The sequence below is a fragment of the Canis aureus genome, chromosome 1 (assembly GCF_053574225.1).
Source record: "Canis aureus isolate CA01 chromosome 1, VMU_Caureus_v.1.0, whole genome shotgun sequence".
NCBI lineage: Eukaryota > Metazoa > Chordata > Mammalia > Carnivora > Canidae > Canis > Canis aureus.
Window position 1 is genome coordinate 42,603,989 of NC_135611.1, and position 26,970 is coordinate 42,630,958.

The 26,970-nt window shown below is 42.2% G+C and overlaps 1 protein-coding gene and 1 long non-coding RNA gene across 4 annotated transcripts in view; one reads left to right on the forward strand and one right to left on the reverse strand.

Annotated features, from left to right (window-relative positions):
- Positions 1 to 6,475: 6,475 nt before the first annotated feature.
- Positions 6,476 to 12,659, reverse strand: LOC144313746 (uncharacterized). Its single transcript, XR_013379381.1, has 4 exons — positions 12,565 to 12,659; positions 8,515 to 8,682; positions 6,704 to 6,786; positions 6,476 to 6,598 (listed from the first exon to the last, which is right to left on the reverse strand). It is a non-coding gene; the product is annotated as an uncharacterized LOC144313746 (long non-coding RNA).
- Positions 9,860 to 26,970, forward strand: part of ESR1 (estrogen receptor 1) — a 277,313-nt gene continuing 260,202 nt past the window's right edge. Inside the window, exons 1-2 of one of the 3 annotated variants that reach the window (XM_077896962.1) lie at positions 9,860 to 10,060; positions 12,094 to 12,623. In XM_077896962.1, coding sequence (XP_077753088.1) covers positions 12,169 to 12,623 — 455 coding nt within the window. In that variant the 5' untranslated portion in view covers positions 9,860 to 10,060; positions 12,094 to 12,168. The remainder of the gene's footprint in view (positions 10,061 to 12,093; positions 12,624 to 26,970) is intronic. The other 2 variants (XM_077896968.1, XM_077896956.1) reach the window with 2 other exon arrangements.

A 26,970-nucleotide genomic window follows, 5' to 3' on the forward strand; every position in this document is an offset into this window, starting at 1 on the left:
TCGAGCCCTGCATAAGCTCCATCTCTCTGCTTGAGATTCTCTTTCTTTTCCTTTCCCTTTACTCCTCCCTTGTCTAATCAAAACAAAGCAACAAACCTGTTAACATCCATTGTCTCCAAAGGGGAAATTGGTGAGTGGCAGGCAAAGGTGAGAGGAAATCTCAAGATGTCTAAAAATAGCTTTGGCAGTTTAAAACAGAAACCACATTATATACTTAAAATTTTAGAGAAGTAATATCTGTAAAGAAATGATAGATGCTCAATTAACAACCATCCAGATTTACCTTAGGCCTCTGATGAGGCTTAAAGATATTGGTAAAGAAAGGCTGTTTTGGGATGTTTTAGTTGTTATCACACTGATCTGAAAGAAAAGTCTCCAGAATTGGTGATCATGTTCATACTGTACTAGCTTGGAGTGAACAGAAATAATCCTCACCACTAACCTAGCTTACAGAGAGGTTAAGACAATCTGGTTTCCTCTGCCAACGTCTTTCCTCCCCACATACAGGTTGGAGTGACAGATGATGAAGTTCTCAGTAATACACACGAGGCGCTCACAGCCACTGTAAGCGAGGCCCCCAAGTGGTGCAGGCTGAGACTCATAAGGTTCTGGTTCAGAGTTTCTATGGAAATTCCTTTAAACCATGTGAAGAGTATAAAACCATGGTTGCAAGTCCTACCCACCACTCAGCAAATGTTAGATTACTCAAAACAGGCAGCAGGTCTGGGGGTAAGAGATGAAAAGTGTGTTAACTATATAGTTACAGGTGAATTTGGGCTGATTGAGAAACATTCATTTGAATGAATGCAACATTTACTTTCAAGAAATAAGCATGCCCAGATTCATGAGAAGAACTGTATTTAGTTCAATCATTCTCATGCAGGCTCTGAAAAAGCTAAATTATCATATCAGAAAGAGTTTGAGACCACATTTTTCATGAAAAGAAAAGCCCATGGGAATGGGTCTGTCAGGCTTAAACTTTGAGGCATTTGACACAAGCCTCTAGGACATGACTTTATCACTTTTGTGTTCCTCTGTCTCTAGCATCACAAAGTAGGGAGGGATGACATTTTAGGTATTTGGAATGGTCTCACCTTCAGTTTTCCTTTGGGAAGGTGGTTAGTCTCTCTGATTGGACTGCTGTGGAGCACATCCTATGAGAGCCCTAACCTGGCCCCCAGGCACTCCTTGTGCTTATTTATATTGGATGGTTAATTGGTTATGCAAGAACAAAGACTGTCCCTGGGAGGAAGAAGGGTGTGTCTTTATTGTAGCACTTCAAGGATTAACCAAGAGATGATTTGATATAGCTCATTTCCGTTTCAAATTTTCAAACCTCTTGAGAAAGACAAGCATGGGACATACTTTACATAGAGATACCTCTTCCCAGGCCTTATGCTTTCCTTTTCATGCTTCTGTGGCTTCCACAAGTAGAGATTTCTTTGGTTTAATAAGATTTCCTTTCTTTTCTTTTAAGATTTTATTTATGTATTGAGAGGCAGAAAGAGAGAGAGAGCATGAGAGTGCAAGAGGGGAAAGAAGAAGCAGACTTCCTACTGAGCAGGGAACCCACACGGGGATCGATCCCAGGACCCCAGTATCATGACCTGAGCCAAAGGCAGCCGCTTAACTGACTGAGCCACCCAGGTGCCCCAAGATTTCCTTTTTTAAAATTCAAATACCTGCATGTCAGGTAAGGATGGATACTGGTATAATCAGATGGTATTTCTATAAACTGAAATTAAGGCCTTCAGGAAACTGGAGTTTTGATGGGAGGTTTTCAGCTTAAGCTCTGGGCACCCTACTGACATCTACCAAAGGCCCTGGGATGTTTCTGTCCAGAAAGGAGTATGTGACGAAGCTGCTGAATGTGAGTCCCAATAATCTTTTGAGTTCTTTTAAGAACTGAGTGGGGAAAAATTAAAGAGGAAGACAAACCATGAGAGACTCCTAACTCTGGGAAACAAACAGGGCTGCAGAAGGGGAGGTGGGTGGGGAGATGGGATAACTGGATGACGGGAACTAAGGAGGATACATGATGAGATGAGCATTGGGTGTTATACTATAGGTTGGCAAATTGAATTTAAATAAAATATTTTTTTAAAAAAGAAGCCATAGTTTTTAGGAAGGCTAGCACGTTTTGATCATTAAGTGGTTTTCTTGATGAGTGCCATAGCAAAATGGAAAGGACCTTTAAGTCTTTCAAATTGGATTCTCTTGATAATTGAAATGTATCAAAACAATGAACTTTTTTGGTTAAAGGGACTATAATTTGCAAGTTTGTATAACTTAGCAGATACAAGAAGCATTTAAAGCTTTTTTTGTTTTTTTTTGTTTTGTTTTGTTTTTAGCTAGAAAGTTTGATTCTGATGCTATGGTCCTAAGAGTCAGACCTAAATGAACTCTCTTCTGAGGAGTAATGAACAGGAGTTGCAGAATTCATTTCTTCATGTTATAAAGGCAAATTATTTCTCTGACCACAGGTTGCTTCAATGTTTTTAACTTTTTTTTCTCAAATCTTTCTCCCCATTGCTTTACCAGTGATTTGAGAATGTGGGAGCAATCTTGTGTTTTCCAAAGAGATTTCTAAGACTCTGGGAATAGCCCCCTGAGCCACCAAGTTTATATCTTAATTTGGTTTATCCTAATCATGGCCCACACTAAGAGAAGAAAAAAATACATATCCACCCAAAGCTGCAGGGGCATGGGGTGAGGTGGGGTAGAAAGCATGATGTATCTTAAATTTGGAAGGCCCACGTGCCAGTCCAGTTCCCCTAGCCATATGACCTTTTGCAAGTCTCTTATGCTTTTCTGGGTCACAGTTTTCTGTGATAACTGAATAAACCTATAAAGGGACTATTGATTTTAATAGCCTGTTATGTGATAAGAAATTGGATTTATTTGGAAAATATGAATCTGCTTCCAAACTTCCCCCTAAGCTCTGGTTCTAAAGTCTAGCCAGTATATTCATTCCTTTTGTCATTGTTAACTGACTTCCTCAATAACTTAACACAAAAGGAATGAATATACTGGGATGTCTGGGAGGGATTTAAGCAATTCATTTTTCAAACAATATTTATTGGGGGTCAACTGCACATCAGGCATTATACTAGGCAATGTACTTGTGACTTGGAAAAAGAGAGCCCTTGTGTGCCTTTTTTGAAATAATAGGTCAGTGGGAGGATACAGAGAAATATACAGGAAATTCCAACAGCACGATAAGAACTATAACTGGGGGGTGTTTAGAGAGCTATGGGCATTTATAGAAGCCCATTTTCCATTAGGAAATCAAGGAAGGCTTCCTGGTGGCTGTGATGTCTCAAGGGAGACTTGGAGGATAGATAAGAGTAAGTCTGATGAAAGAATGGGAAGAAGATTCCAGGTAGAATAAATAATTTATGTGAGTATATAGACTTAGACAAGATCCAGAGGGTTGGAGTAACTTGAAAAGAATTCAACATGGCAGGAGCACAATACCTGTCTGAGAATGAGAACTCCAGGGAAGTCTGGAGAAATGAGAATAACAATTCAAGTTCTTTTACTTTTGAGGAAGATTACTCTTCTTGCAGTGTGGAGAATGGACAGTGAAAGAAAAAGGTTAGAGGCACAGCTTGGGAGAGTAGAGAATGGACTGAAACCATAACAAGGATGAGAAAAGAGAGTAGACTCAGAGCAGTCAAGGACATGGAAATAAAGATTTGTGATGGGTCATATCTATGCAGTGAGAAAGAGGGGCAAGGCTGCAGGCTGGATGTTTTTGCTTACACAGTTACACGAATATCCGTGCCATTTGCTGAGATAGGAGACATAAAGTAGAATAGGTCTGGGGAAAAGAGAAGTTAATTTTGGACAAGTTGAGCTTCCAATGGCCAGCCCATAGGAGGTGCTCAATAAATATTTATTGAATGAATGAATATGCAAGTAATGTGGCTCTCCTAGCCAGCAAAGAGATGTTGGGTGGAGAGATCTAGTTGTTTTTTCTTTTTTTAAGATTTTATTTATTTATTCATGAGAGACACACAGAGAGAGGCAGAGAAATAGGCAGAGGGAGAAGCAGGCTCCTTGCAGGGAACCTGATGCGGGACTCGATCCCAGGATCCCAGGATCATAACCTGAGCCAAAGGCAGATGCTCAATGGCTGAGCCACCCAGGTGCCCTGAGAGATCTATTTTTAATAGATTCACCTGTACTCTTCAATGTACAGATGAAACTTAAAACCCTGGGAATGGTTGAGATCATCCAGGGGAAGAAGTACAGAGGAGACAGGAGGCCCTAGGTGCTAAAGCTGGAGGAATATCAATACATAGGCTCAGACAGAGGCAGAGATGCTCTTGTAAGTGGCAACGTAGGAGGGGTCATTAAATAGGAGTAAACACTAGCCCCTTAGACATAAGTTCTGTGAGGGCAGAGATACTCATTTTGTTTATATTTTGGTGCTGCTAGGAGCAGAGCTGTGTTTCTCCAGAATTTATATGTTGAAGCCCTAACCTCCATGTGACTGTCTGGAAACAGGATTTTTTTGGGGGGGGGGGGCGGTAATTAATGTTAAATGAAGTCATAAGAGTAGAGTCCTAATCCAATAGGACTGTGGCCTTTTGAGAAGAAGAGCAAACTCTCTCTGCTCTGTGAGGACACAGGGAAAAGGTGACCATCTGAAAGCCAGGAAGGGAACCCTCACTAGAGTCTGACCATGCTGGCACCCTCATCTCAGACTTCCAGTTTCCAGAACTGTAAGAAAATAAATTTCTGTTTTTAAGCCACCTAGGCTATGGTATTTTGTTATGGCAGCCTGGCTAACTAAGATGGTGCCCCACACTTAGAAATGGTCCTGGTAAATAGGGAGTAATCAGCATTTAAAAAAATTTAAGATATAATTGACATAGCATTGTATTATCTATACATTTTTTTGAGTCAATTGAATAAATGAGTCATTCTCTGGCATGCTCATAAGCACACCACTTCCTTGAAACAGCGTGTTTGTAATGAGGAGGCTGGGAGAAGGGAACACTGGCTAGCATGGAGATCTGGGGGCTTAGGGGGAGTGGGAGGGAGCCAATTATCCGGATGAGTATGGTAACAAAATAGGAAGAAAGACCTGAAAAAGCTCAAGATGCACAAATCTCCTTTTTTACCATTTGGCTAAGGCTGATTCTGAAACTGGGCAAGTTTCTTGGTTGATTATTAGATGTGTGTGCATTTGTGTGTGTGTATGTGTATGCTTGTGTGTGTGCAAAGGCCCTTCCCAACATTAATTAGATAGGACTATTTGAACCAAAGTGAATTTAGGCCCAGTCTGGATATTGCTCTCTACAGAGAATACCCTTAGCTGGCAATGAGATTTCTCAAGTACATAACAGATAAAGGGAGGAAAAGGGACACAGTGTAATAATAATTGGAATAATTGGAATTCTTTTATCATTCATGGCACTTACAGTGAAAGTACTTTCTAATGTGTCTTTTGCCACATGCGATATAAGTAAATTATATTAAAGGATTCTAAAATTTAAAAAAAAGTTTTTTAAGAAAATGCAAGATGAAAGTTACTAAATTCCATTATAAGCTGATGAATGAAATCTGCATCATTCACTGATTCACAGTAAAGAGTTGCCATTCTGCCTGACAACCCAAAATTCAAGCCATCTCTATCAACTCCTGGGTAAAAAGCCAGGAAATGGCATCTGAATCCCAGGGTTTGTAAGATTAAGCATCTTGGGGTTTGATTCTTGGCTTATAAATTATTTTATTTACTTTTTTTTTTTTTTTTGGCTGGCAGTGGGAAGAAAAGACTGTTTAAGAAAATGTTAAAGAATATGGATTCCACTTGGCTTTTTATTAATTTGTATCTTTGCGGGCTTATGTAACATTTGATCACGTAAAGCCTGTTATACTTTGTGAAGAAGCTGACTCCAAGGAAAGGATTCTTGCTGAGAGGTTGGTTCTGCACTTTGATGCCTTGGCAAAGCTTCATGCCCAGCACTTGACTGATTGTGTCATTGGTTGGAAATGGGGTGTATGTGCTCCAATTTGTAAGAGGTCATGGTCCACATTCTGGGCCAAGAGGCAAAATAAATCTATGAAATTAGTGCCGAAATTAGAACAGTGGTTGCCTAGAAGGGTTAGGGGTCAACCAGGGCAGGGCATGAAGGGAACTTTCATGGAAGTTCTGCAAATACTCTGTCACCTCACTGAGATGATTGTTACGAGGGCATGCCCATTTATTTAACTCACCAACTGTACACATGAAAATATGTGCATTTCACTGCATATACAAAATTCGAAGGTCAGCTGTAAAAAGTCTAAGAGCACCCAAACCCTTAAAACAAATAGGCTGAATTCTTTTTAAAATGAGCAAAACTTAAAAGACAGTTCCTTTTTCTTTTACTTTGGAGGAAAATGAATGGTGTCAAATAAATGCACAAAGACAAGCTCCCAAACAGAGCATTTTAATTTTTTTTATTCTTTATTAATTTTATTTAGAGAGCGTGCACAAGTCGGGGAGGGCAGAAGGAGAGGGAGAGAGAATCCCAAGTAGGTTCCATACCCAGCATGGAACTTGATGTGGGGCTTCAAGTCGATCTCACGACCCTGATATCTTGACCTGTGCCAAAATCAAGTCGGATACTTAACTGCCTGAACCACCTAGGTACACCCCTAAACAGAGAATTTTTAATCAAAGTAATGATCAGTTTAGACACAGCCATACCTTCATGTCTTGGAGTGAAGGAACCATCTCTAGTACTATAAGCTGTTTTGGAAATAATTCCACATTTATTTCCTTTCATGTTTCTGTTGGGGGAATAATGTTTTTGTAAATGTAAAAAGCTTTTAATGGAGCTAGAGAAGAAACTATGTTTGGTCATAGTATTATCTGGTTACGAACTAAAAATTCAGAGCTCTCTCGTGAGTCATGCTGCCAAGAATTGCAGGCTTAATCTTCAAGATGGTATGAATTTGAATTTTGACTTTATGGCTTCAGACAGTATGAGGATACAAAGATAATCATTTGGCAAAAACACTTCTGAAAATGGTAGAATGTGACATGGAAATTTGGCTTTTAGAGATGGTTATCAGATAAATGTGATACTGTTTTATTCATCTAAGTATCTGGATTAATAAATTAGCCAATATTTGATGACCTGATATGACCAGGCACAGTGCTAGGCACTCAGCAAATTCCCAAATAATTCTATTCTATACGGGCCTTGTTCTCAAGGAGCTTCTGAGCAGGACAGGGGGGGAGTTTTTAACATATTAAAAAACTTATTAATAACTCTTTTTAAAAAAAGATTTTATTTATTCATGAGAGACACAGAGAGGGAGGCAGAGACATAGGCAGAGGGAGAAGCAGGCTTCCTGCAGGGAACCTGATGTGGGATTCAATCCCAGGACCCTGAGATCAGTACCTGAGCCAAAGGCAGATGCTCAACCACTGAGCCACCCAGGTGCCCCTATTAATAACCCATTTAAAGAAGATTGTAATAAATGTGTGAGAATATCATTGGTGTTCAGTGGAGAGGAAACTCCTTTTAAGAAGGAATAAAGAAAGACTTTACGGTTGTGGTAGGATTTGGCCCGGACCTTGAAAACGAGTGTGCTGGCCCCTGACAAACCAGCGAAACAGGGGTTGTAGGCAGAGAGGATGTCATCAGGAAAGCTGTGAGTGCTCAGCGCGCTGGGGGAAGGGGGGGGGTGTTTGTCTGCAGCACGGGGTACAAGTTGTCTACAAGTTGTTAGAGGAGGTACAGGAGGCAGGAGGAAGGCCTGAGCCCCCGGGGGAGCTATGAGCTGGGGAAGGGCTAGAGCCAGCTCCTCAGAGGATGGATCCTGAAGCAATGAGATCCTCGGAGCTAAAAGGCAGCAGGATTTAAGAAGTAGGGGGAATAGAGAGGCAGACAGGTCCCTAGGAGGCTCTTGTAACGAGTAAGGTGATGCCAGCCGAAGAAGCCTGATGGAAGCGGAGGGACGGGGAGAGGCAGCTCTTCTAGAATGCTCAGCAATGTGGCAATGTGGAAGGCCAGGGAGGGAGAGACAGCCATCCCAGAAGACTGGGAGACTGTCGTCCGGCGACCGACCGGAGGGACAGGGATGCTGTTCATAGTCCAGGGTTGAGAAGGACGTCATGTTTGTGGGAGAGAGCATGATGACTCATATTTCGAGCCAGCCAGAAATGCCCAGGAGACGCTGGAAAAGTGGGTCCGGAGATATACTCGGCGGCGGAGCGGGAGAGAGAGCGAGAGCGAGAGCCGCCCCTTCTTCACCTGCCAGGACCGGGCAGTCGTGACAGTGGGTGAGCACCTGAGCACCTGCAGCGGGACCCCGTGGAGAGGGAAGGGGGGGGGGCAGAGAGCTGGGAGCTGGCTGCCCTGGAGTTTCCCAGAAGCAGCAAAGGAAAACCGGCAAGGTGCAGTACCTCCCCCGACCCTGTCCCCAAGCCTGGGAGGTGGAGCTGACCAGGAAGAAGGAAGAGAAGGCTGGAGAGAGAGCAGTCAAGAAAACTGCCTTTAGTGGACTCACCTTCACTGCTGCTCTCAGCAAATCAAAGTCTAGGAAGATTATTTACAGAGTCTCCTTCATTTTTCCTTCTTTCTTTTCTTTCTTCCTTCTTTTTCCCCCTCGCCTTCCTTCCCTTCTTCCTTCCTGCACAGTTTTGGACTGGCCCAGTGCATGGGGGCCACCGTTAACCTAAGGGGGAGTTGGGATTCGCCACTGTCACCGAAGAAGTGTAACTGTCTTTTCAATATTTGTCTTTACAGCTGATTGTGGAGGGAGCTGCTTCTCTGCTCTAATATTGCAACGTTTTGGGTCTTTTAAAGCATGAAAGATATGTTTGCAACATGACATTAACATTTTTGTAACTCTGTTTTATATAACTTTTTACTTCTTTCTTTGCACTGCTCTCCAGAGCCACTCATAATACCTCGGTAACTGCGTAGGGTCCCAGGGCCAGAGACTGGCCACTCCTGGCATTGTGATGAGAGTTATTTAATACCCAAGGCCATGACTAATGTCTGGCAACAAAGGTTCCACTAGGCGTCACGTGTCCTGGGACCTTGGGTGAGGGCAAAAAAGGGAGCCACCTTATTATTGTGTTGTTAGTACCATGGTCAGGAGAAAAGTTGAGGACCAGGTGGATCCATCCAGGCAGGGCACCTCTTTGAAGTGAGAGACCCTCGCTCTCCATGGTCAATGCCAGCACACCCAGAGAGCCTAAAATCAGTTTAAAACAGAGGTGTCCACCTTTGTCTTATCTTCATACCCTAGGCTTTCAATAATATATATTTTTTGTCATATGTTTACAGAAAGCAGTCAACTGAGCTATTCGTGGAAAGGTTTGTGGCTTTGGTTAACGAGGTGGAGGAGTATTACATTTCAGCTGGAAACACATCCCTAGAATGCCAAAACATTTATTCCAAAGTCTGGTTTCCTGGTGCAATCGGAGGCACGGCAATAGTGTGTCTGTTCAGAGACTAGGGGGCTGGGGCCAGCAAGGCATTTGATCCAAGTGTATTCCAGAAGGCTTTTATTGTTAAATTATATTCTTCAGGAAAAACCGCCCATGTCACATTTTGTAAACTTGATATTCATACACTTTTGACTGGCATTCTATTTTAGCCATAAGCCTATGATTTACAGCAAGCCTGTTTTCCCTCTTGCATAGGGTGGCAGCAGAAAGCACGGGGTGCTTTCCAGGCTCCAAGGATAAGGAGCAAATGGGGCTGGGGTTTTGTTTCTCCCCAATAACGCTGACTCTAGCTGTGCCACTCTGCTCTCCATGAGCAGACAGCAAGCTTCTCCTTACTCCCCACTGCCATTCATCCAGCTCCCTGCAGCAGCCCAGCTGCTGTGTTTGTCGGGAGGGGCTGCCAAGTGCCCTGCCTACTGGCTGCTTCCCGAATCCCTGCCATTCCACACACAAACACATCCACACACGCTCTGCCTCGCTCACACACGGAGCTACACGCACATGCGAGCACATTCCTTCCTTCCTTCTCACTGCCTCAGCCCTTGACTTCTACAAGCCCATGGAACATTTCTGGAAAGACGCTCTTGATCCAGCAGGGTAGGATTGTTTTGATTTCTCTCTTTGTAGCTTTAGCATTTTGAGAAAGCAACTTACCTTTCTGGCCAGTGTCTGTATCCTAGCAGGGAGATGAGGATTTGCTGTTTTCAGTGGGTCTATGTGTGCATCTCCTTTTTCTTCCAGGACTTGTAGGATTCTTTGTGTAATTTATGTATAATTTGGTGGGTGCAGATTTTTAAGAACCCTATGAAGTGCTTTTTGTATGTGCTTAGAAAAGACATTTGAAAATTGAAAGTGTGATTTATGGGAACGAAATCATCTGTAAAAAAAAAAAATTGCTTTGGAAAGTAATGGTTGCTGGCCATAAAGAGAAATATCTGTGATTTACCTAATGTGTTTTTAACCCTTTTTTTGCTTACAATCTATGGTTATTGATGCTAAGCTCAATTTTGTCTTCCTATTAAACCAACGACTCTGCATACTGTCCAGAAATGGTCTGTTTGTTCTTGTAAGAACCAGGTAAAATGTGTAGTTATTAGTATAAAAAGATTTTTAAAAATATTGTTAGTCACAGTAACCGTGGCATTTATGTGTGCCATGAATGTTTGTTAGGTAGTCTGTTGGGTGTTTGGGATAGCAATTAAAGCAAAGCATTAATGGTCATATCAGATAGTTGTATCAGAGTCTATTAGGCTGGGGCAAGGGAAGTTTATTAGGAAAGTATAGACTCCCCAAGATTGTGGGTGCACAATATATTTGCCACCTCTTGTGTGAATACGTACATATATATTGTGTTGGTGTGCATGTTTAGAGTTTAATTCAGTTCAAAACTTTTTTCTATTCCTTTTTCATCTGAATATCTGACTCTGCATATCCTAGCCAAGTGAATGGAGAAGGTTGAATTGCAGGAATAAAAAACAGAAACGTAGCATTGCATTTCCGAATTTGTTGGTTAGACCAACAGTGTAACATAGTGGCCAAAGATCCGGTTAATGAACTGAGGTTACATTTTGTATGAAAAGGTCACATTTCGTATTTAGCTTTCTGAAGTTTTGGTTGCATAACCTGTGGAAGACACGAACACCCATGTGTGCCTAACCAAAGGTTTTTGTGAATCATCATTCACATGAGAATTCATAATGGGAGCAAGTACAGTACCGCGGTCCAACACAAACATACAAGTCAGGCTGGGAGCATCTCAGAAAGGTCCTGGCTAGGAGGGACCACTCTAGGGGAATTTTGCAGATGAGGAAACTGAGGGCTGGTATCACTCTGCGGATTGCAAAGTGCGGCTCTTCCTACAGGTGCACCTTGAATCTCCTCCCCTCTTCTCCCCAGATGTCTCTATCCTCTCAGTCCCTGCAGCTGCTAAATATAGCTGTCTGTGGCTGGCTGCACATGCAACCGCACACCCCATTCTATCTGCCATATCTCAGTTACAGAGTGGCCCTCCCCAGGGTCATTCTATGTACACACTACATATTTCCAGCCAACTAGGAGAGTGGATCAAACAGAAAGAGAGACAAACAGAGATAGATTGGAGTCTGGCATGGGGCACATAAGGCAGCGCGGTGGAGAAAGCCGGCCCCTGCCTTGGTCTTGCGAGTTTGTTGTACACGTCGTCATCCCCAGGCCACCTTTAGGAGATCCTTCTGCGCCCCCGCCCTCCTGCCGTGAAATGTAGCCTCCCTGCAGCAGCGACCAGTAAAGTAAAGTTCAGGGAAGCTGGTTTTTTTGGGATCGCTCCAAAACGAGTTGCGCGCCCGCCCGGGAGTGATGTTTAAACCAATGTCAGTGCAAGGCAACAGCCCCTGGCCGGCTTCCAGCACCTTTGTAATGCATATGAGCGCGGGAGACCGGTACTTAAAGTTGGAGACGCGGAGCCGGGAGTTGGCTGAGCGCGCCCGGCAGCCCGGCAGCCCGGCAGCCCGGCAGCCCCGCAGCGCGGCTCCGCGGGACGCGCGGGCTCCGGCTCCCGGGGCAGGGGCAGGGGCAGGGGCAGGGCCGCGGCTCGCTCCGCCGCGGGACCCGCGCGGCGCCGCCTCTAACAGCGGGCTGTGCTCTTCTTCCAGGTGGCCGGCCGGCTGCTGAGCGCCCGCCGCGCCCGGGGACGGAGCGCGCCCTGCCCGCCGCCGCGGACCGTGACCATGACCCTCCACACCAAGGCGTCCGGAATGGCCCTGCTGCACCAGATCCAAGGGCCCGAGCTGGACTCCCTGAACCGCCCGCAGCTCAAGATCCCCCTGGAGCGGCCCCTGGGCGAGGTGTACGTGGACAGCAGCAAGCCCGCCGTGTACAACTACCCCGAGGCGGGCGCCTACGACTTCAACGCCGCGCCCGCCGCGCCCGCGCCCCTCTACGGCCAGCCGGGCCTCGGCTACGGCCCCGGGTCCGAGGCGGTGGCGGCCGCGGCGTTCGGCGCCAACGGCCTGGGGGGCTTCCCGCCGCTCAACAGCATGTCCCCGAGCCCGCCCGTGCTGCTGCACCCGCCGCCTCAGCTCTCGTCCTTCCTGCACCCCCACGGCCAGCAGGTGCCCTATTACCTGGAGAACGAGCCGAGCGGCTACGCGGTGCGCCAGGCCGGCCCGCCCGCCTTCTACAGGTATCCGCGCCGCCCGCGCCTCGTGGGGGGGCAGCTGCGCCCCCGCGGCGGGGAGCAGCCACAGCCACGGGGCCGCCGCGCGGGAGGCCGCGGGGCCGCGGGGCCGTGGGGCCGCGGGGCCGGGCGCGGGGCAGCGGGCCGGGGGCCGGGGGGCGGAGGAGACTTCGCCCGTCTTCCGAGAGCCGAGTTCTCTCGCTTGGCAGCAGGAAGAAAACTGTATTCTCCACCCCCCCCATCTGCATGAGCGGCAAATCTGAAAACCCATGGGCTTCCAAACTCATTCTGGAAAACCGTGCAGAGCTGCGCTTATTTTTTTGGGGGGCGGGGGGCGGGAAGGGGGAAGAAGACCCCAAAGCAAATAAACGCAAAGCTCTTGGAGTTCCTAGTGAATGCCCCGCTTTAGTATTTAAGGTTGGAGGGGTGTGTGTGTGTGTGTGTGTGTGTGTGTCTGGGGTGGGTGGGGGGGTTTAGCGGAGCTCATTTTAATTTATTATTATTTTTTTGAAATGGTTTTAATGTGCTTGCGAAATCTTCTTTCATCCAGCATTTCTGATTGGAAATATGCGCGCTATTATTATGATGACAATGGTTTTTTGTTTGTTTTTGTTTGTTTGTCTTAGTAAGCAATGCTAGCACTTACTCCCCCCCCCCACCCCCCCTTCCTCTCCATCCCAAGCTCCGGGGCTTTAGGATTGCAACGCGCTCCTTAGAAGAGCCGTAGAGGAGTTGAAGGAGTCTTACTTAACGAGTTTCTGATTTCTGAGTTATCTGGCTGGGTCCGTGGCGGAGCAGATTGTTGGCATAGGACTACTGACAGCCGAAAATTTATAGGTGTCTTGTGAGTTTAAAACATGCCGCATCGAGGAGTGTTTTGAAATAACTCCCCTGCCAGCGAAGTTACAGTTCTGGCCTACCCGGCAGAGCGTGCCCCGGGAATGGTGTTCTGGGTCAGCGCGCGATTCTGTGCCTCTTGGTTGCTGTCGAAGTGTTAGTAAGCCCAGCACACACAGGACACGTTTGTGGCTTGAGTGGCCAGTGTTTTGTGTCCTTATGTCCCCCCACCCCCACCTCCAAGGATTTTATACTCCCCTCCCCTCTCCTCTCCCATTACCTACCTTGGACAGTTTCTCTGTTCTCTTCTTGATGGACCTCCTCGGGGAGGGCTTAGGTGGATGATTCTGATGAACACCTGTGCCCTAGGCACCCAATGGCCAGATATACTCTGGAGTGGGTTTGCAAAGCCTCAGGGCACCCACGTGGCTGGGTGCTGAGTTGGGCACAGCCAGACTGCAGACTGGTGTCTGCACTTGCCTCCCGCTCTCACCTGGACCCTTCTTCTGCATTGCAGGCCGTGGACCCTTTTCTATTCACTGTTCTATTTCCAGAGATATTCATAGCAGAAGAAACAGGAAGAAGGTGCAGGTTGGCCCCAGAGAATATCAAAGGGCACACTCTTCGGGTATCTGAACATACCCCATAACCTTTGGCCTTCTCGTAGGACTTTAGAGCATCCCACAGCCAGACAGGTTCAGACTGAGTTATCACTTAAAAGATGAAGAATGAACAAAACTTTTAAAAAGTTGGCATATTTCAAATTCATTTTACTTGTTAAAATTCAGGCTTAAAATGGAAAGAGAAATAGAATTCATTCTGCTCACTTTTTTTTAAGTGTGAGAACAAAATATAACAATTAAGTCTTATTCACACAACCTTTTAAACTCCTTGATGTGAAGGAAGGCACTGGTATGATGTGAATTCCATAACCTTATGGTGGACTACAGAAACTATTTTCTTTTCCATTTAATTTTCAGTTCTTTTACTGCAAATTAATCCTACTGAATTTCAATGGGTGCTAATGAGACTGCTCCTCGGTGGATTATTTACTGCTTGCTAATAATTACAAAGTGAGCATGGTCAAATAAAGAGGGGACCACATTTAATTCAAAATTGTTCCATCATCCCAGTGGCAAATAATATCACTATAATATGCCCCATCTTAAACTTTTTGCATTAGATGATATTCAAATATGTTTAGGATAATGAAAAAAATGATCTGGAACTTCAATAATAAAGTTAAAAACTCATACATTGGATTTTAATGTGGAAACTCAGTTTTAGAATGATTTTCCCTTTGCAGTTTATTTCCTATAGCATCCTTATTCTTTGGTTTGAATTTGGCTTCTGGGTAACCAGGGAGGACGAGTTGACACTATACAAGTGTTGTTTCAAATGGACAGATGTTATTTAGTATTTTTGCCCTCTCAGTTTTCCTGTTTGAATAACTCTGGGTAAAAAGAAAAAAATCGATTAAGCTCTTTTAGAAACCATCTGTTGTCTTCAGTAGTTATCAAAGTTTTGGGGGTTGAAAGCAGCGTTTTCAAACTGCTTGTTATGATCCAGGGGATCATGAAATCAGCTTAGTGAGTCTGGAACACTTTTTTTTTTCTTTTTAAGGAATAAAATAGAAAAGAATATAATCAAAAATATCGGAGGGCATAATATTTAGTAAGGGTGGATTTTGTTTCCTGAAAATTTGTTTTAATTATATATGCTTTTATGTGCTGACTCCGATATAAAATGTATTTCTTACCATGGACATTTGAAAGTTGGAGGCCTAACATGTTATGGTCAGTAAAAAACAAAAAAAATTTAGGTAAGTGACTAGTTGTTTTAGCTACACAAACCAAAAAGGTATCTTGCTTGTCTTTATTTTATTTTCCCCCTATAAATTAGCTGATGTCTTCAGGCCAGTTGGAGTAAGCTTTATTACTTCTAATTCTTAACTTTTCCATTTGTAAAATGATGTTGTCATGTGAATTGTCTACTTGAATGTCCCACTGGGATGTTCAGAGAATTTATGTGAAGTTCATATTATTTAGCATTAAGATGCTATGGTTACTTTATTCTAATGGCCATAATGTCCAGCCATATCCGTATAAAGAAATGCAATAGGTAAAACTGCCCTGGGCATATGTGAGGAAGATTGTCATGTGCCCCAACAAATTGTTGAGAGGGGATACATTGTAAGCACGCATGCTGTGGCTTTGCAAGGTGTATTACTTAAAATTTCCTGATGAAGGTAACTGAGAATTGCCTTATCCTCAGTTCCTTCTTAGTGTTCAAACAACTTAGGAGGTTTAAATAAAACTAAAGATGAAATATAATTATTTCCACTGTGTTTTTAAAAATTCAAATTAAGTATTTAGTGCTCCGTGTTCATTTCAGTTTTACTACTCAGTATTCTTTTTGTTGTTGTTGTTGTTTGTTTTGTTTTTTTAACTACTCAGTATTCTTAAAGGCTAAATTGTACCCACTTCTCCCCCCAAAACTTGACAAACACACAGATCTTTAGCATCAAAATCAATGTCGTAGGAATTTGCCTGTTGGCTGTATGCATATTTTGAATGAATATGTGTTCATTGGCGATCATTTAAAAACGATGTCTCAACTTTAAATAAGGCTCATTTCTAGAGAGAGATTTGAAGAGCTAGTTTTCAAGTTTCCAGTAATTCTTTCCTTGTATTTCGGTGATATTTTAGCACTCTTTCTGTCTGTTCTTACTTATTTCATTCATTTGAGTTGTTAACTGTTCACCTGACATTTTGTGTTGGTTTAGGGAAGGAACCACATATTGCCTTGGGAATGAGTGTATTTTAGGTTGAAAAATGGATTCACATCTTGAATCCCCGTTTCATTTTCACCTACTCCATGTGGCTTGTACCTGTTTGGTAGAAAGCCCCTGAAGGATAATTGCCACTTATTCTAATCTTCTTTCTCACACTCATTTAATTTGGATCCTTGGATTGCTTTTGTGAATGTATTTCGGATATGACATTCATCGTTTGGGAAAATTCAGATTTAGCATTTGGGTTTCTTATTGTTTTAAGAACATAAAAGACAGGGGCAAGATATCAACAATGACAGGAACAACAGATATAGGAAAAAGTATAAAAGATGACATGGTTTCTGTTAATGATAAGATATTAATAATTTTGTCAAGTGGATCATGTATAGGAAGGTAGTACATAAGCTACACAAGCATTCAACATTTTATTATTTCTTTCACATATTAATATTCATTCCAGTGCTTTTGCAAGCTAAAAGATAGTAGGAAAGGAAAGATTTAAGTGCTCAGGAGTTTCATTACAAATATTAATTAATGACAGTGTGAAATCATTTTCTGTGGAAGTCAAATTTAAATAAAATCTTTATTAAAATCTACAACATTTGTTTGCAGCCTGGGTTATCATAAATAACATTTATTTGTAGATACATTAAAAAAATCAAAACCCTGATTATATGAAAATAGTTTTACATAAGGAAATCTATAATTGTAATTATATTTTTTTCTAAAATACCCACTCAGCACAAAATGAATACATCTGACTCCTCCTTGTGACATCAGTATTATTTTTAATGTAACTTTAGAAGAACGCAGTACAAGGAGCAGCATACTAAGTGTGTTCCCTCCTTTTACAGGATACATTGAATGGATAGGACAAGTTAGTCATTTAGTTTAATTCCAAGACTCCGTTTGCTTTTTGAAGAAGGAAAACAGGATAGCCACAACTGTTCAGAACCAAGATGCACACTCCAGAGAAAGATGATTTATAAATCCCCAAAATACAGCCACTCAAACACAAAGCAACCAAAGTGAAACTGTGAGGGATTTTATAGAAATGAGGCAGCCCATCAAAGCCATCAAATAGTTTTGTTTTAGATTTTAAACTCTGCCAATGAGTTGATAGATAATACCCCTTTTAAAAAAAGGTGTGTGTGAGCTGTTCCCTGCTGCGCTCCTAACACATAACCTCCTGCTGCCCTCTGAAATCTGAAGACTTCAGTGGGCTGGAGGTTAAGGATGCACCTTTATGATATTCTCGATCTCGAGAGGGAAGAAACCATAATTACCGAGTTCTGCACTTTGCAGGATGTTATTAGGGATTCTGAGGGAAGCTTGGCATTAATCAACATTTTCAATCATATGTGTATGTTTAGAACCTATTAAATATGTGAAAGATAGAAAAGACAAGTATTTTGGTCCCAATTGATGAAATTTTATGTAGTTTGGTAAAGTAATAATTTCAAGAATTTCAAGAAGCTAGGTCAAATAGAAAACGAGGTGACTGACACTTGTAAGTGATATGGTGGGATGATGGAGGAATCATAGTGGTGGTGAGGATGAGAATGGTGACAGTGGTGACAAGAAAGTACTGGTGTCCACTGTGGTAGGCAGTAGTTCTAGATGCCTGTTATATAGCCTGGAGATGTGTATCCTACTCAGAAATCAAATCCTTTTAATGTACTTCATCTATTTTTGCGTAGTTATAATTTAAGAAACAATCAATGTCAATTGAGTAATAGTCAATTACTGATGTTATCAGTAATATTAATACCATAATTCTAATAAGTACTACATGAGAAATTTAAAAAGAAAACTCCAAACAAGCCTGGATTTTTTTTTTTTTTTATGTCTCCTTTTTAGATGGACAAAATTAGGTCCTCAGTCTACTCCCATAACATCTGCTTTAATGAAATGTGTTACCGCGGGTGAGATAGTAGGCTACTTTGTCATGTATTTTTCTACGTTCTGTGAATTATGCCTTGGGAAAATTATAGACATTCACTTAAAGCTAATGAAGCTAACTGAAAAATGTTCAGGATTAGATATTTCCAAATAAGTCCTGGGTAAACTCAGATCGGGTTCTTCTTTTTTGAGAGTTCCCCAAATGTAGTTAGTTCCTAGGGGGAGCAAATGGCCTCTGTGATTTAGTGTTCACACACTCACATCCATCGTCCATCGAGCTCTCAGAAGCTGCAGAGCTGTCTGGTCCCAAAGCCTCCCTGGGCTCCCTGCTCCCACTCCAGCCTGCATCCTCCCGGGGGTGCTCCTCCCTGTTCCCCCGGCGGTGCGCGGAGGGCCTGGCAGCCCGCAGCCGACGCGGGCGTGCTGGGCACTGCTTCTTGGGCAGTGTTCTTGGCAACTGGACTCACTTTTCTCATCGAAAGACTTGAGATTTTTTTCTGAGACCCTGCAAGTAAAAGACAATTTTCTTTTAATTTCCTGCAACTAAATGATGTTAGAAATAGTAATTTTTACGTTGGCATATTACCTCTTTCCTCTGCTGAATTTTTTTTCGTGGTAGTCCGTTCTCATATTTTCTTTTCTCTTCGCTTTGTTTTCTAAGGTTCTTTAAACTCCTTTTGGCTTCTTTTCCCCTATCAAGCTTGCTTCCTTCCTTTCTTCCTTTTTTTTTTCTTTTTTCTTGTTTTAGTTGCCCCGTCTAAGTATTCCCAGATTTTTTTCTTCCACCTTTTCCTGGTTTATTTCTTTATTGACCTGTTTCATCTGTTATTTTAATGAAATTTGGAACAGGGTTCAATAGAGTTCCTACCTAGCATGGAAAAGCCAGGGGTGTTAAGTATCACCCAGAATAGCATTAGCTACATTAAAAGTTTTTTTTTTTTCCAAAGATTTTATTTTTTTATTTATGAGAGACACAGAGAGAGAGAGAGGCAGAGACACAGGCAGAGGGAGAAGCAGGCTCCTGCGGGGAGCCGGATGTGGGACTCATCCGATCCCAGGACCCTGGGATCACGACCTGAGCCAAAGGCAGACGCTTAACCACTGAGTCTCCCAGGTGTCCCTACATTAAAAGTTTTAAAAGCATTTTTTCTCTCGTCTCTAAGTTTAAGACAAAACAGAACAGGAAGAAATTTTCACTTAGTGGAATTGCTTTGACAACTCATTCATGGATTCATTCATTTGACTACCTTGAAATTGTGAAATTGTGTAGCTCATCAGTGGCATAGGTGAAATAGAATGCATTTTTATATTCTGAGCAGTTCACGTATCAGTGTTAGCACACAGTTGCCAGGAATCTCCTTGCATGAATGGGTAGAGTCCTAAGGCCCCAGTCTTCTGAATGTATATTTGGTGAAGTGCAACCTGGACCACTCTCTCCTGTTTCAGGGTTCTAGATCCATGTGGCAGTTGAAGCTGATTGGAACTTCCGATTCTGGTGACAAAAACAAAAAAATTGTTCTTTTCCAACAGGCAAAGGTGGTACATCCGTGATTCATTTTATTTGTATGAGGAGAGTATTTTAAATTGTGCTTTTTTTGTTTTTGTTTTTGCTTTTTGCTTTTGTAAGATTTTCACAATACAACATTGTCAGAAACATAGTTGATTTTAGGGGTCCATTATGTTAACTGTTACATCTGTTTTTTCTTGGAAGACCATAAAAATGGTTGTATTTATTTCTGCTGGAATATTTCAAGCAATCCAGAGAGAAAGGATGTACATTTTAATTTGAGTACAAGATACAATTTAGTTACATTGAGAACTTATTTTCTTTAGTTATCTGGAAAACTTGTGGGACCTTTGGAACTCTCTTAATTCTAATCCCTGAGCATTGGTCCAGACAGAGACCATATCTTATTCACTACATTTCTCTCAGCTCTTAGCAGTGCATGGCACATGGAAGTCTTGAGCAACTTTTAGCTGAGTGAATGGCCGGTGCCAGGTAGGAAGCACCAATAGTGATTCGCTCAGGTTGCTTCATGGGAAAATGGCCTGTCAAGAGTGGATCTTTAGATAGGATTGGAGGAATATGGGGAATTTGTGAATACCCCTCTCTCAGGAATAAAAGTTTCTACTTTTAGAAATCCAACGGGTATTCCACATACAGTTGATTCCCATTATTTGCAGATTCCATCTTTACGAAGTTGCCTCCTCACTAAAATTTATTTGTAACCCCCAAATCAGAATTCATGGCACTTTCTGCATCATTCTCAGACATGTGGAGAGTAGTGAAAAATTTGAGTCATCTGACATGCATGTTCCCAGATGAGGTCAAACAAGGTGACTCTCTGCCTTCTTGTGTCAGATCTTCTGTTGTAAACAAGTATCCTGTTCAGGTCTGTGTGGTGCCACGTTTTTTGTTTTTGTTTTTAAATTTTTGTGCTTTTTGCTGGTAACTTTGCTGTTTAAAATGACTCCCAAGCCTAATGCTGAAGTGCTGGCTAATGCTCCTAAGTGCAAGAAGGCTGTGATGTGTCTGATCAAGGCTGTGGAAAGTACGTGTGTTAGATAAACTTTGGGCCTGAGTTATAGTGCTGTTGGCTATGAGTTCAATGTTAATGAATCAATAGTATGTGTGAAATAAGATATCTTTAAACAGAAACACACATGAAATGAGGGTATGTATTGACTAGTTGATGGAGATAGTATGATCAGAAGCTTGTAGGAAATACAGGGCTGTATTGGAGCAATGGTTTATTATTCACTGATTTACTATTTATGGGAACGTTAAAGTCATCAAATAATGAGAATTGCTAATATGTAATAGGGTGAGTTAAGTGCAGGTTTGGGAGGCAGGCAGCTTAGGTTTCTGACTTGACTCCTTCCTGGGTATGATCTGTGTAGCTCACTGTGCCTCGGTTTACTCATCTGTAAAATGCCAATCAAATTAGGACCTACATCTTTCAGTAGTTGTGGGGATTAAATGAGTTCGTAGATGTCAAACTTTTAAAACATGCCGGGCTCATAGCAAGCCATTATTTTTATGGCTCCTGTAGGAGGGAATTGGCAATTCTAGAGTGAAGAAAGTGAATATAAGGGCTCTTTAAGAGTCTGGAATGTTTGTGACTTCCCTATATTTGTTTATTTTGCCTTCAAGGGACCAACTTTAATACCTTATTGTGATTAGAAGTTAAATTTTCCAACCTAAAGGAAGCAGGAAGCTATTTTTTCTGGGAATGCTTAATCTGTGCCAGGTGCTATGCTAGAAAAACAAAACAAAGCAATTGTAATAAACTCCAAGTAAGTAAAAATAAGTAAATCAATAAGAAGAGTGAGGGCTATCAGGTACCGTGGACTGGAGCAGGCCCAGAGAGGGAAATAGTTGAAGTTGAGGAAAGCAATTTATGGAGAGGCTCCGATGGACGATGGACGGAGGAGGGCAGGGAAGGCATTTTTTCTGTGATTTGGAAAACAGGAACACGCAGCAGGAAGAGGGACGGAAGCTAACATTCTAGTGTGTCTGCAAAAGTGGATTTTCAATGCTGGCTGCACATTTGAATCAAGAATGACTCCAGAATCACCCAGGTGATTTTGCTGTGTACCCACTGTGGAGGACTATTTAAACCCGGTCTGCCTGACTTCCAAGTCTCAGTTCATCAGGGCCATGGGTCTCAGAAGCAGAGGTTAAAAGGAGTGCTGAGAAGAAGGATGACCGTAACATTGACTTCTCCTCCTCATCCTTCCAAAATAAGATTTGAAGTAGACAGGTGCATTGGATGTTGACTAGATGTCAAGCAGACAAATGGAAGAAGACCATTAGGAAGCACACACACCTATGTGAGTTAGCCTGCATGATGAGGGTTTAAAGGATTGATGGTGATTAAAGCCTTTATGCCCCGCCCCTACCCCCAGCCTGCTCCTCCCCCTCCCTGGCCAGGGTTCTCTTTACTTTATTCTTCTGATAGTTGCCACACACCAGACTCTAGCTTGTTTATTCAACTTTAAGCCCCTAAATATCAGTACAGTTAATTGCACTAAAATTTCCAGTTGTGTGTTGGGTAAGTGCCCTGGAGTCTTGGATGTGGAAGGCTTAATTAGAGCTCCCCTCGTGTACTCTTTTTCTGTCATGAAGTATTTGCAGAGTTTTTTTGGCAAATAAAATGTGTGCTATTTAATGCTCCCTCCCCACCGCCACGTTTTGCATTTTAGAAGACTCATTTATCCATAAGGGAAGTTGGTGGTATCTAGGCACTCCACCTGGGCACGAAGGTCCAGGATGCAGTTTGGTGAAGATTTTCCACATTGTTCAGTTCTAATGGCTGCTCATTTCCTCATGTGACTGCCAAGAGTCATTTGCTAAAAGCATATCCTTGAAATCACAGAATGTATATAAATGCAACTCTTTGATTCAGAAGTGAACATAGGTCTCCTCGAGTGCCCCACACGACTTGCAGTATGAGTTTTAGCCCCACCCAGTGAGGGACTGTTACCCCAATGGTGTGAGGCTTTCTGGTTCTTTGTTCTTTGTGCTGCTCAGAAGTTGTGACTGATGAAACCAAAGCCATTTTTCTTTTCTTTCCTTCCTTCTTCTTCTTCTTCTTTTTTTTTTTAAACATTTTATTTTTAAGTAATCTCTACACTCAACATGGGACTAGAACTCACAACCCGGAGATTAAGAGTCACATGCTCTACTGACTGAGCCAGCCAGTATCCCCAACCCCACCCCATTCCCTGCCCCACCTAAGTTGCTTTTTTATAACAAGTCCAGCCTTGTTCTAAGAAGTCTGTGTTTGATGTTGAGGAATGGCTAGCAAAGTTATCAGGTAACTTGGAGAAGTGTTCACAGGTTCTCGCGTTTTTATATTGAAGAGCTGTAATTTCCAGAAATGCGGTATCAGTCATTTATAACATCTTAAAACTCACAGACAAGAATTTTCTTCTCAAATGTCTCTCACGTCATTCTCTCTGTTCTGCACACACAGCCAGCTCTCTATTATTGCTGCAATAAGTTCCCTACTGGCTTTTCAGCTTTTAAGCTTTCAAACTCTGATTTTTCAATTTGCTACCCAAAGTATATACTTGATTTGATCTTTCGTCTGCTTAAAACCCTCCAGTGGCTTCTCACTAGTCACAGAACACATGCATATTCCATAGTGTGGCATTCAAAGTCCTTGTAATTTGATTTAGACTAATCTCCTCCTTTCATCCATGAAGCTCCTGTTTGAAGCCATATTTAAGGGGCACTTTCTCACTTCTTCACAGTAATTTCCATTTCTAATGTGTACCTTTCTTTCTTCTTGTCTCGTCTCTGTTAGACCAGAAGTCAAGGTTCAGGTCAAATGTCAACCTCTACTAGCTGGGTTTTCCACCTGGCATTTTCTCAAATGTTCATGGTGCACATATAGCACCTTTTCTGGGTACTTCTGTTCTGGAAATCACCATAGAATGCCTTTCATTATGGTTGTCGATAAATTTGTCTATGGATTTTATTAATTTTATAGGTTAGAGTAATTTAATAGAATTATTTCTTAGTGAGTATATTCACTCACTCAACAAGTTTTATTAAATGTTGATCATGTACTGACTTCTTTTTTTTGTATATTTTTTTTATTGGAGTTCGATATGCCAACATATAGCATAACACCCAGTGCTTATCTCGTCAATTGCCCGGCTCAGTGCCTGTCACCCCATCCCCCCGCCCACCTCCCTCCACCACTCCTTGTTCGTATCCCAGAGTTAGGGAGTCTCTCATGTTCTGTCTCCCTTTTGGGGAAATATCACCCAAATTGGTGATATTTGGTGTGATAAAAAATGTTATTTATATATATATATATATATATATATATATATATATTTTCTTTTGAGGAGCAAGAGGAGGAGGAATCATTCTATTCCACAGGCATCCATTTCACTAGGTCTTTGAAACCTTAGACATTTCCTTTCAATTATTTCTAAGCTTTAAGGTGGAAGCCTGAGTAAAAGTGGCTCTGTTTCAGGACAGATGAAGGTGCTCTGTCCAGCTTGCCTGCAAAATGTGTTGGAGGGCATTCCGACTTGTAGTTTCTGTTGTCTTTTGAAGAGCTGGCTTCTCTAAAGAGGTCAATGGTTCTGGAGTGCTATGACCTGCACAGCAGCGGATGTCACCAATCTGCGGATAGGGAGTCTCTCATGTCCCTGTCTCCCTCCCTCCTTTTCTCTCCTTTCCCCTATAATCTCTTTCACTATTTTTTATATTCCCCAAATGAATGAGACCATATGATGTTTGTCCTTCTCCCATTGACTTACTTCACTCAGCATAACACCCTCCAGTTCCATCCACGTCGAAGCAAATGGTGGGTATTTGTCGTTTCTAATGGTTGAGGAATATTCCATTGTATACATAGACCACATCTCTTTATCCATTCATCTTTCGATGGACACCGAGGATCCTTCCACAGTTTGGCTATTGTGGACATTGCTGCTAGAAACATTGGGGTGCAGGTGTTGCGGCATTTCACTGCATCTGTATCTTTGAGGTAAATCCCCAGCAGTGCAATTGCTGGGTCGTAGGGCAGTTTTATTTTTAACTCTTTGAGGAACCTCCACACAGTTTTCCAGAGTGGCTGCACCAGTTCACATTCCCACCAACAGTGCAAGAGTTTCCCTGCCTCCACATCCTCTCCAATATTTGTTGTTTCCTGTCCTGTTAATTTTCCCCATTCTCACTGGTGTGAGGTGGCATCTCATTGTGGTTTCGATTTGTATTTCCCTGATGGCAAGTGATGCAAAGCATTTTCTCACGTGCTTATTGGCTATGTCTGTATCTTCCTCTGTGAAATTTCTGTTCATGTCTTTTGCCTATTTCATGATTGGATTGTTTGTTTCTTTGCTGTTGAGTTTAGTATGTTCTTTATAGATCTTGGATACTAGCCCTTTATCTGATAGGTCATTTGCAAATATCTTCTCCATTCTGTAGGTTGTCTTTTAGTTTTGTTGACTGTTTCTTTTGCTGTGCAGAAGTTTTTTATCTTGATCAAGTCCCAATAATTCATTTTTGCCTTTGTCTCCCTTGCCTTCATAGATGTATCTTGCAAGAAGTTGCTGTGGCCAAGTTCAAAAAGGGTGTTGCCTGTGTTCTCCTCTAGGATGTTGATGGATTCTTGTCTCACATTTAGATCTTTCATCCATTTTGAGTTTATCTTTGTGTATGGTGTAAGAGAATGATCTAGTTTCTTTCTTCTGCACGTGGCTGTCCAATTTTCCCAGCACCATTTATTGAAGAGACTGTCCTTTTTCCAGTGGATAGTCTTTCCTGCTTTGTTGAATATTAGTTGACCATAGAGTTGAGGGCCCATTTCTGGGTTCTCAATTCTGTTCCATTGATCTATGTTTCTGTTTTTGTGCCAGTATCATACTGTCTTGATGATCACAGCTTTGTAGTCATGTACTGACTTCTTTGGTAGCTATAGAGATCAGACACCTTATCTCTGGTCCAGTTGCTGATAGACTAATGAAGAGGATGATAAATGTAGAGACAATTAAAAAATAGTGGTCTAAGAATTTATATGGAGAAGAGACTCCTAGGAAAACTGTGGAGGGGCACTTAACTTGATGGAGGGCTCCCATCTATGAATGCAGAGATCTAAAAGTTTGATGGAAAATGGATTTAACCAGGCAAAGAATAGCAGGGGGAGCCTGTGAAGAGGTGCCAGGTCTTGTTCCCTGATATTACCTACATTTCTAGCCCAGTTCTTTCGATAGAATAACTGCTCAATAGTTTATAGAGCCAAACTGTTGAATTAACCAAATAAGGGTAAATTGTTTAGAATCAGAGAAATAACTTTGATAATACCAATTGCTAGTATTTTTTGAGCATAGTGCACCAGAGACCTTGCTGAAAGCCTTAAGTGGAAGATGTTGTTCTATCCGCCTATCAACCATAAGATGCTGGTACAGATACTACTCTCATTTTATGGATAAACCAAGAGTGAGAGAGGGGAGGTGACTTGCCATGATCACACAGCCAGTGATAATTCAGTAATGGAGGATTAGGGATTCTAAGTGGACAAGTTGGACTTTGGAGCTCAAAAATACTATAGTATGCAGAAAAATTGATCAGATGTCTTCTATCAGTGATCAATTTACTTGACAATTGGTTTGTTAATTCTTTGTAATATTTTTATAGTTAGTGTGACAATGCTTTTTAATCTTAGATTATGCTCCCAGGCTGCTTCTTTTAGTTTTATGGGAAGTGGCTATTTTTATGATGTTTGTTAAAAGCATGTTTCAACATTTTTTCTATTAAGTAGGGGGATGGTTTTCCCTCTTAATGTCAGTAGGAGCCACTGAACAAAATCCTATAGGGAATTCCTGATAGCAACCAAATGCTTTTTTTCTCTGTATGTGAAACTCACCTAAGAGTGTTAAATCTGGACAGAATTACGTTTGTTTGGTCCCATCCTCTCTTTACATAGAAAAAAAAAATCACGAAATCAGTATTTTAAATCTAGGAAGGACCATAAGCACTACGTATTCTTACCTCCTTATTTTCCAAGCAAAGTGATTAGAATCTAGAGAGGTGAAGTGGGTTCTCCAAAATATCCCAACTAGTGCAAGCAGAACAGGATGAGAACCATGACGTCTTCAGCCCATGACTTCATACTTAACACATGGAAGTATGACCAGCCTCTGTTCACTGAGGACATGCAGTGCGCATGTCATGGTGCTAGCAGGGAGAGTAGAAGCTCGAGTCAAGTGGGATGAAGAATGCCTGATGCTGACACTACAGAACAGTAATGGTGGTGAAGGTGATTGGACCAGCTGTGCCTGTCCGGACAGGCCATC